Raw genomic sequence first — 8,200 nt, forward strand, 5'->3', positions numbered from 1 at the left:
CCTGAGTGGCTCGAGTCACCATTGGTCATAACTAGGCCGCACAGAATATCGTCCCGGCCGAGGCTTGTTGGCCAAGTGACCCTGCAACTAGGAAAGTACGGATTACACCCTGCGTACCCCAGCTGGGTATCCAGCCTACACCGACAAATACCTAATGTACGGAGTACTATGCCGCGAAACTATTTACGGAGTATTACGTATTAACCAGTGCGTCAGTCTGAAGGCGCATTCTTGCCTTCTAGGTGGGGCTTTGCGCTTTCTTGTTATGTGTCGGGTCACTGATTGGTGCGCGAAGGTTCCCTTTCAGCAGCATGGGAGGAGATTTACAGGTACATACATACGTGTCACCAAACAACAGTACAGACTTAACTACTCCGTAGCTGTCGTGAGTGATAACGAGACCGAGTTAGAGTCAAAACTGTAAGGATTACAGCTACAGGGACGGATTACACTAGACCACCCTGCTCGTTAACTGTACGGAGTGCCAAGGGCAAGGGTTAGTTAAAACATGCTGTTCAGCCAAGAACACGGTGAATGCTTATTTGTGGGGCTCTGACGATAGCCACAGCAGTTACCCTGGACCGGCCGTGTCTCCCTGGGCCCGCTGCCCAACAACTAGTGTAGCGTATCGTTGTCTCGAGACCGACGGCGACCTACGACTCCGGGCGTAACAGCACACCCCCACATTCCGTGATCTCAAGCATCAAGTCTTGAAGCCCACCTTCACAATGTCCGGATCTGTCCCCCTCCAAGTCGCCGAAACCGTCCAGACAGCACACCTGAACCGCTCCCCGTCTCCGCAGCACGACATCAACCCTTCCACGGCCGCCTCACGCAAGGAGCCCGTACATCTCGAGCCTGCCTACCCCGACGATGGCAACATCGACGAGGACCACCTAATCGTTGGGGAGGACGGGACCGAGGATGAGGAGGAGGAGGAGGAGGAGGAGGAGGAGAGCTCGGCGCACTACCGGTCCTCACGCGTCACGCCGCGCCCGCGCCGGCACCACCTCCCGCCCATGCCCGACCTGCGCTTTGAGCAAAGCTACCTGTGGAGCATACGCAACGCGGACACGTGGTGGAAGATTGGGTGGATAACGATCAGGGACCAGGTAAGCCTGCTTTTTTTTTTTTTTTTTTTTTTTTTTTTTTTTTTTTTTTTTTTTTTTTTTTTTGCTTCGTTCCTCTTCTCCATTGTGTCAACGGGCTAGGGACGGGCTTGGGATAGATCGATGAGATTGATGGTTACAATAGGTCATGATGCCCTTTCTCCAAGGCATTCTTTACAACCTCGGGATTTGTGGGTGGCAGTACTGGAACAGGAATGCGCGGATACACGGATCGACACTCGGGGCTCGATTGCGGAGGTGGTGGTATGGGGTGAATAACTGGCAAATACCGCCCGAGAATCCTGCGTGGCGGAGGAGATACAAATAAGGGAGGGCGGAGGCCGAACACCAGCTCGTCGATGATATTACGCTGGCATCACTATGGGCCAAAGTCCCGGCTGTATGTACAGTAATCTAGGTCTCTGCAATGCATCTGCCGAGTGAATATCTATCTGTATTATGGGTTCAGAGTTTGAGAACATACGGCTGCGATGACTCCCCGCTCTTCCCACACAGTAACATTCCAAGGGTCTCTTCCCTGACACAGAGACCGAGGGCTCAAATAGCGTCCCAAGTGACTCCATTTTATGTCTTTGTCTTTTGCCATAGCACCCAACTCCCTATTCATAGCAGATATCATGAAAACATATTGGCTATTCCCTACCGAGATAATGCCCGTTACTCCACAGGACTGGCATCGACAGCCCGGGGCACTGCTTTGGCAAGCTCTGGACTCCCCCTGAGAGTCAAAGAGGTTGCATTCTCGTTTGCCGGGGTAGGGGAGGACTTGGTGGTCTCTCCTGTTTCATTTGTGGCCTGGTCCGCGCCGGTCCCAGCCGTCTCCGCCGGCTCAGTCGGTTTGCCAGCGTCAGCTCCGGCTTGTTCTCTGCCAGGCGCAGGGCCCGCCGCAGCCTTCGTCGCGACCGCGATGACCTCGGCCGCAGGTGGCTCTGCTTCCGGCACGATCGGCTCCACGGGACCGACATCATTAGTCTCGGAGCCGTCGCTAGCGACAACGTTCTGGTGCGCTGCCCTAGGGTGTTTGTTCTTCTCGGTCGCGACCGGCGGGCCCGGTATTTGATGCACCCTGTTGTTCTCGTCGAACGAGACCCTGACCGGGAACTTAAATATGAGACTTGGTTTCCGGACCGCCTCAAGGTCCTCGTCTGTAAGTTCTTCCTGCTCGAATTCCTCGTCGTCCTCCTCCGTCTCGTCCGGAACATGCTCGTCTTCCTCGTCGTCCCCAAAATCAGGTTCACTGCCCTCCTCTTCGGACTCCTCCGACTCGTATTCCTCGCTCTTCCGCTTCCTCGTCGTCCAGCCGTTCATCCCATGATTGACGGCGGCAGACCTTTGAGGGCGTCCCGAACGGGTAATGTGCTTCAGTTCCGGGACCTCGCCATCCCCCTGCACGCTCACGGAAGCACTCGGTCCTCCGTTGCTGACGTTCTCCGCGTTCAGCCGAGTCGGTGCCCTGACTTGCCGGCCGCTGGCTGTTGTGACAGGGCCACTGGGCTCCGCTGGCGTGTGATGCCTGGTGTTGCGGGTTGAACGACGATTCGTCGAGTCCGAAAAGAAGTCGGCCTCGTCGTCGGAATACGTGTACTTTATGCGCTTCCCTCTCGTGCGGCCTTCGTAGAGGGAAAAGCCGGGCTCTGGCCGCCTGAACTGCTCCTTGCGCATCTGGCGGTACTCTCTGCGGCGACGCTTCTCTTCCGTGGCTTCGAACCGCGGAATGCTGTTTGCAATCTTCTTGGCGAACATCTTCGCCTTCGGCCCCCCATCTTGGTTTTCAAGCTTATCGATGAGTGCCCTGAGCTCGTCAATGTTGCCAGCGACGCTCCACCACGTCCTGTTCAAGCCCGCCGGGTTGCTCTCCCTGTACACGCGAAACGAGGTATCGTCGTTGCCCTCGATAAGGAAATACCGTCGCTTGTCGCCATCGCTGCCCCACGGTTGTACGCTCAAGGGAATGTTGAGATCGTCGTCATGTCGGTTTCGGTATGATTTGGCGATGATAGCTCTAACCGTGTCGGAGGAGGAAAGAGTCCACTGCACCAAGGTACGCAGAAGAGTGAGCTAGTCATATTGAGTCAGCAACCCGAGTGCGAATCGACGGAGCGGACAAAGCCCCAAAGGTGCCATGGCGCGCCGGTCCTTGGACAAGATCAAAAACACACCCTTTGTACTGGGGTCATCGACGCAAAGGTCGCTTGCCCCGCGAGCGGGTTCTTGCTCTCCCAATCCTTCGCCCACTGCCCTTTGTGCGTCTGGATAGCTTCTTCCAGCGCGCGATTGTAATGGCCGGGCCTGCAGTCCAACCGAGGTCAGCATTTCAAAAAAAAAAAAAAAATTCATTGATCCAACAAGGTTTCCGCCAAACTGCTAATACGCACTTTACATCCTGCTTGCGGTTGAGCAACAGGCTCAACAGGGCACAGAGGAAGTGCTCGACCCGCTCGCCTGGGATCGTTTCGACAACGTCGCGCTCTAGCTCCTGGGGACCAAAATTCGCGAGACTCTTCGGGAACGCTTCGGCGAAACGGGCGCGGAACATGACGATGAACTGCGAGGGCAACGATTAGCGCGTACTTCTATGTGTGGCGAGCGCGATCTCTCGCGTCATAGCGCGGCGATGACGTGGATGAGGATAGAAACACGTACGGCAATGTCTGGATTATCCGCCAGGACGTATTCATGCGGCGGCGAAGGCTCCCGCTTCGGTCGGGTGGGCGTTTTCTCCGGCTGCTCCAGAGCTGGGTTTTGGTCGACCTTGTGGAAGAATTTCAGGATGCCATGACGCTCCTCCAATTGGATATCGGAATCATCTTCAGAAGGCGGTTCCGAAAGCGATGAAATCGAGGACAGCTCGGAAGAGTCGTCGTCCGCCATTTTGGAGCATGTGTACGCGTTGTTGGTGGATGGCGTTTGCTGGTTGAGGTCTGGAGCGTGGAGAGTGGAGGTGGAAAGGTGAGGAGCACTTAAGGTTGATGGAGAGAGATCGGCTGCAAGAAATTACGTATCCGACCCGACAATGGCCAAGGACCCTCCTAGCTTACTCTCCCAGCTGGGGGGTAAACTTGATAGGTTCAATCACTATGTACAAACTGCTCAATAACCTATCCCAACCCTACCTCCTGCTTCTGCCGGCAAGGCTGCCAGCATCAAGCACTCCTCGGGCAGTTCTCCTAGTTGCCCTGTGCCGTGCCCCAACGAGTTCATCGCAGCCTCCCATCGCCACCCATTGCCCTCTCTGCCAACACCAGAACCACCCCCTCAAATAAGGCTTCTCCGTTCGACACTCTAGTCCCCGGTTCCAAAAAAAGCACAAGGATAGTCTTGTGTCTTCTGGGCAGTTACCACACCAGGAGCGCTGTCCGACCGTTCTGCACTTCCTCCTCACACTACCATTCAGAGCCAACGGTAACGATCAGTAAGCTCAGTAAGCTCAGTACGCTCCTCCCATTTGCGGTGATGTAGTAAAGTGATGGTGAGGTGCGACATTCAAAGCTGTGTTGGCGGCGGATCCGGCAGAAAATGAATTTGCGAGACGAGGCGCGTGAACTGGCCCGCTTTTTACATCCAGCTCCAGCGGCGGGTGTTTTACCCAACCAAAACCACGGCCCAGCACGAGTCTGCTAGCTGGGCAGCAGCATCGCCTGAACGAATTTGGCAGGTCCAGTTCGCAGGTACCCGTTCTCATGGTAAAAGCATTGGACCAGATGCCTGCGACGGTGATGACCAGTGGAAGAATAAGCCTGCTCGACGGAAGCCTTGTCTTGTCCTCTCAGCACTCGCTGCGCTGGCGAATCGACTGGGGGTACCTCGCCTTCCTCATATCCATTTAGCTCAAGACAAGAGGACGAAGAGAAACGGTATGGCACCGGCGTCCGCTCAAGGGTAGCTGATAATCTCGCATCGTCGCAGCACCCCGCCGCAGGCTTCCTGGATCTCCCAATGCCTTCCTGTCCGAGACCTGAGCCATGGAATGCGACAGCGTGACACTTGCCCTAGAGCCGACGCGACGCGTTGCATAAAATGCGAGATCGTTGATCTCTCCGAAATGCAACTCTGCACGCGATCAGAGCGAAAACCGAACCGGGAAATTGCCAAAGCCAACTTGCACCCACCATCATGCACTCTAGCCTTGCTATGATGCTTAGAAAAGCTTCAGCCTTGGGTAGTCTTCCTTTGGAGGTCTCTTGTCGAGCTCAAGGCAGATTAAGCCTCGGGCCGCTTGACCAGTCCTCAGGGATGCCGCCCAAGCCTAGCGCTCGCGCAATTTTGGCGTAGCCGCCAGCCATGACGCTTGAAACTCAGACGAAACTGCGACTCAATGAAGCCTCATTTTGTAACAAGCGGAAGCGTAGTAATCATAACAGCGTTTGCAACCCTACATTGCTGTTAGTATGAGGGAACCGAGGCATAACGAAATCAGACACGTAACGATTACCAATCATACAGACTGACTATCGTGCAGGTGCTAGGTCGGAATTGATGGTCAATGTTGCAAACGGCGAAAATGGCCTTGCTTCAACGTCGCGGGGCAGAGGACTGAGGTTGGGAATCACGGCTGGCGCTTGCAGCTATTCAGCCTGCTGATCTCCTCGCGTACCGTGTGAGAGTACCAAGGTTAAACTAAGTCACTGTGTGCCAAACAGGAACAAAGTATGAACCGGAAAAACTGGAGATTTGAGCAAAGACATTGGCATACAGATTAGCAGCATGCAATAAACCCTTCCAGAAACCCCATCAGACTTCCGAGATCGACTCGAAGGGCCAGGCTGCTGGTGAAGAGAACGGCTCTCCGACTGGGACATTTAGAGTAACAGCTGTTGCACTGTGATATCATACGGTCAGCTGCTGACAGGTGCTGCCTAACCAAGCAAGGTTCGGCGCCACACTTTCTCCCCGCGTTAGGGCACTTAGCAGCCACACCACTCAGCTGTGGCTGCTGCAATCCACACAGAAATTTGGAAAAATATCGCTTCACCCATTTGGAGCTTTCCTGTGTCGCAACCTCAACCTCCAATAACCACCCAGTCAACCCGTCACTTCCACATTTCTCAGGTAGGAAGGGCAAGATGGGTCGCGTCGTAAGTACAATCCGCTATCTCAGTTTCCGAATACCTCGAATCGACCCGACACCGAGCCCTCGATTGCAGCGACCGACCGATTGCGCTGGGGATTATCGCGGGTTGGGGGAGCCGTGGGAATGGTGCTAACTTTGGTTTCTCCCACATCCAGATCCGCAACCAGCGTAAGGGCGCTGGCAGCGTCTTCACTGCCAACACCCGTCTGCGGAAGAACCCCGCGAAGTTCCGCACCCTCGACTACGCCGAGCGCCATGGCTACATCCGGGGTCTTGTGAAGGAGATCATCCACGATCCCGGCCGTGGTGCGCCCCTCGCCCGCGTCGTCTTCAACTCGCCCTACAGGTTCAAGAAGATCACTGAGACCTTCATTGCCAATGAGGGCATGTACACTGGCCAGTTCGTCTACGCCGGCAAGAACGCCGCCCTGACCGTCGGCAACATCCTTCCCCTCTCCTCCATCCCTGAGGGTACCGTGGTCTCCAACGTCGAGGAGAAGCCCGGTGACCGTGGCGCTCTCGGCCGCACCTCCGGTAACTACGTCACTGTTATCGGCCACAACCCCGATGAGGGCAAGACCCGCATCAAGCTCCCCTCGGGTGCCAAGAAGGTCGTCAGCAGCAACGCTCGTGGCATGATCGGCATCGTTGCCGGTGGTGGCAGGACAGACAAGCCTCTCCTGAGTACGTTCTCGCATGCGTCTTTGCGTTGGAATCTGTAGCAGGCAAGGATGAAGCTCTGACACACAACTCCAGAGGCCTCGCGTGCCAAGCATAAGTTCGCCGTCAAGCGCAACCGCTGGCCCAAGACTCGTGGTGTTGCCATGAACCCGGTTGACCATCCTCACGGTGGTGTAAGTTCAGGGAGATCCAATAACTACCGGGACCTTGCGTATCTGACATGGCGCTACAGGGTAACCATCAACACATTGGTAAGGCGTCTACCATCTCGAGGTACGCTGCGCCGGGTCAGAAGGCGGGTCTCATTGCTGCGAGACGGACGGGTCTGCTGCGTGGTACCCAGAAGACGAAGGAGTAAGCGCTTTCATGGGTTCTACATCTGGGCAAGGGGTTCATCGGATTGCATTGGTCTTTTGCTGCTTTGTAGTTATGGGACTGCGAAGGCGGACGGGAAACTTGCTCTTTTGCGCAAGCTATCATGGGCGTGAAATGAATAAAAGATTCCCAAGCGCGGTCGGGACGGGGCTTGTTTGCAAGGCAATGTACTCGAGAATCCGGCGTCGCAGGGGAGAGACGGAGCAGGCCATGCAGTCAGGGGACTACTCTTTGGGAATCAAGCAGCGCGAACTCCTCACTTCCGAGGCGATATTGCGGGGCATCCTGATTGAGTCGTGACGGGCAAAGTGAGCGGGACGGGACCGGTCGCGGGCGTCGGTATGGGAATGAACAAGAACAGATCCCATCCCATCCCAGCCATCTGACGTCAATCAGCAACGGAACTAAGTCGTAGAACGGATCGCTTCGTTTCTATTACTTGGAACATCTTGTGGTTCACGATATTCGCGACCTTATTTTCTTCAATCCTTTCAGATCCAGTCGGCAGGTTCCCCGACCTTCCCCTAATAAGCCGCTTGTAAATCATGTTCCGGATGGGATCGGCGGCAGTGTGCTCACGGCCCTGCGTCTTTGCCAAGCCCTTCTTCGCTGGCCGAACCAGGGCGCTGATTGAACAAGGGACCGATGGCGGTACAATTCGGAGTTTAAACCCCACCATTTTACTGCCCCGCCTTTTAAGAGGAAGCAGCTGCTCTTCTTTAACTCGCCGACAGAGCAGCAGCACAAACCTTTCGCACCACATACCACGTCCCCGCAAACGCCGGCTCAGCAATATGGCATCCACGAAGGACTACAGACTGCTCTGCCTGGAAAATCCCCTCCTTGGTAAGTGCGAGTGACATCTCTATGTCCTGTACAGAGCGCGTTGGCATCGTGCCCTCGCTCAAGCTCTGTCGGCCCCGGGTTAATGCTCCGAAGGGGG

The 8,200-nt window shown here is 55.5% G+C and overlaps 5 protein-coding genes across 5 annotated transcripts in view; 4 read left to right on the forward strand and 1 right to left on the reverse strand.

Moving 5' to 3' along the window:
• Nucleotides 1-400: 400 nt before the first annotated feature.
• P884DRAFT_214112 (uncharacterized protein) lies at nucleotides 401-1,551 on the forward strand. Its single transcript, XM_069439223.1, has 3 exons — nucleotides 401-496; nucleotides 569-1,112; nucleotides 1,255-1,551. Exons 2-3 carry the CDS (start codon nucleotides 729-731, stop codon nucleotides 1,435-1,437), a joined length of 567 nt encoding a protein of 188 aa, XP_069301469.1. The 5' UTR covers nucleotides 401-496; nucleotides 569-728; the 3' UTR covers nucleotides 1,438-1,551.
• Nucleotides 1,552-4,049, reverse strand: P884DRAFT_281553 (uncharacterized protein). The gene is made up of 4 exons (XM_069443554.1): nucleotides 3,774-4,049; nucleotides 3,506-3,675; nucleotides 3,290-3,419; nucleotides 1,552-3,188 (listed from the first exon to the last, which is right to left on the reverse strand). The coding sequence occupies exons 1-4, from the start codon at nucleotides 3,999-4,001 to the stop codon at nucleotides 1,788-1,790; spliced, it is 1,929 nt and encodes a 642-aa protein (XP_069301470.1). The 5' UTR covers nucleotides 4,002-4,049; the 3' UTR covers nucleotides 1,552-1,787.
• Nucleotides 4,050-6,193: 2,144 nt separating this feature from the next.
• Nucleotides 6,194-7,240, forward strand: P884DRAFT_273822 (60S ribosomal protein uL2; the record flags this gene model as incomplete). Its single annotated transcript, XM_069442635.1, has 4 exons — nucleotides 6,194-6,205; nucleotides 6,357-6,885; nucleotides 6,958-7,055; nucleotides 7,115-7,240. 4 exons carry the CDS (start codon nucleotides 6,194-6,196, stop codon nucleotides 7,238-7,240), a joined length of 765 nt encoding a protein of 254 aa, XP_069301471.1.
• P884DRAFT_2160 (uncharacterized protein) lies at nucleotides 7,105-7,601 on the forward strand. Its single transcript, XM_069439293.1, has one exon. It carries the CDS (start codon nucleotides 7,249-7,251, stop codon nucleotides 7,555-7,557), a length of 309 nt encoding a protein of 102 aa, XP_069301472.1. The 5' UTR covers nucleotides 7,105-7,248; the 3' UTR covers nucleotides 7,558-7,601.
• A 450-nt stretch (nucleotides 7,602-8,051) lies between these two features.
• P884DRAFT_295622 (Ribokinase-like protein) overlaps nucleotides 8,052-8,200 on the forward strand; it is a gene marked incomplete at both ends in the record, with an annotated part of 1,442 nt that continues 1,293 nt past the window's right edge. Inside the window, one exon of the mRNA XM_069444345.1 lies at nucleotides 8,052-8,103. Coding sequence (XP_069301473.1) covers nucleotides 8,052-8,103 — 52 coding nt within the window. The remainder of the gene's footprint in view (nucleotides 8,104-8,200) is intronic.

This window comes from Thermothelomyces heterothallicus (assembly GCF_042370625.1).
Source record: "Thermothelomyces heterothallicus CBS 202.75 unplaced genomic scaffold P884_scaffold_1, whole genome shotgun sequence".
Classification (NCBI taxonomy): Eukaryota; Fungi; Ascomycota; class Sordariomycetes; order Sordariales; family Chaetomiaceae; genus Thermothelomyces; species Thermothelomyces heterothallicus.

Coding starts and splice junctions, on each gene's coding strand:
- P884DRAFT_214112 (XM_069439223.1), top strand. CDS start 729: ATGTCCGGATCTGTCCCCCTCCAAGTCGCCGAAACCGTCCAGACAGCA. Junction 1,113..1,254: donor GGATAACGATCAGGGACCAG/GTAAGCCTGCTT, acceptor TGGTTACAATAG/GTCATGATGCCCTTTCTCCA.
- P884DRAFT_281553 (XM_069443554.1), bottom strand. CDS start 4,001: ATGGCGGACGACGACTCTTCCGAGCTGTCCTCGATTTCATCGCTTTCG. Junction 3,676..3,773: donor CGGATAATCCAGACATTGCC/GTACGTGTTTCT, acceptor TTGCCCTCGCAG/TTCATCGTCATGTTCCGCGC. Junction 3,189..3,289: donor CGATGACCCCAGTACAAAGG/GTGTGTTTTTGA, acceptor CAATATGACTAG/CTCACTCTTCTGCGTACCTT.
- P884DRAFT_2160 (XM_069439293.1), top strand. CDS start 7,249: ATGGGTTCTACATCTGGGCAAGGGGTTCATCGGATTGCATTGGTCTTT.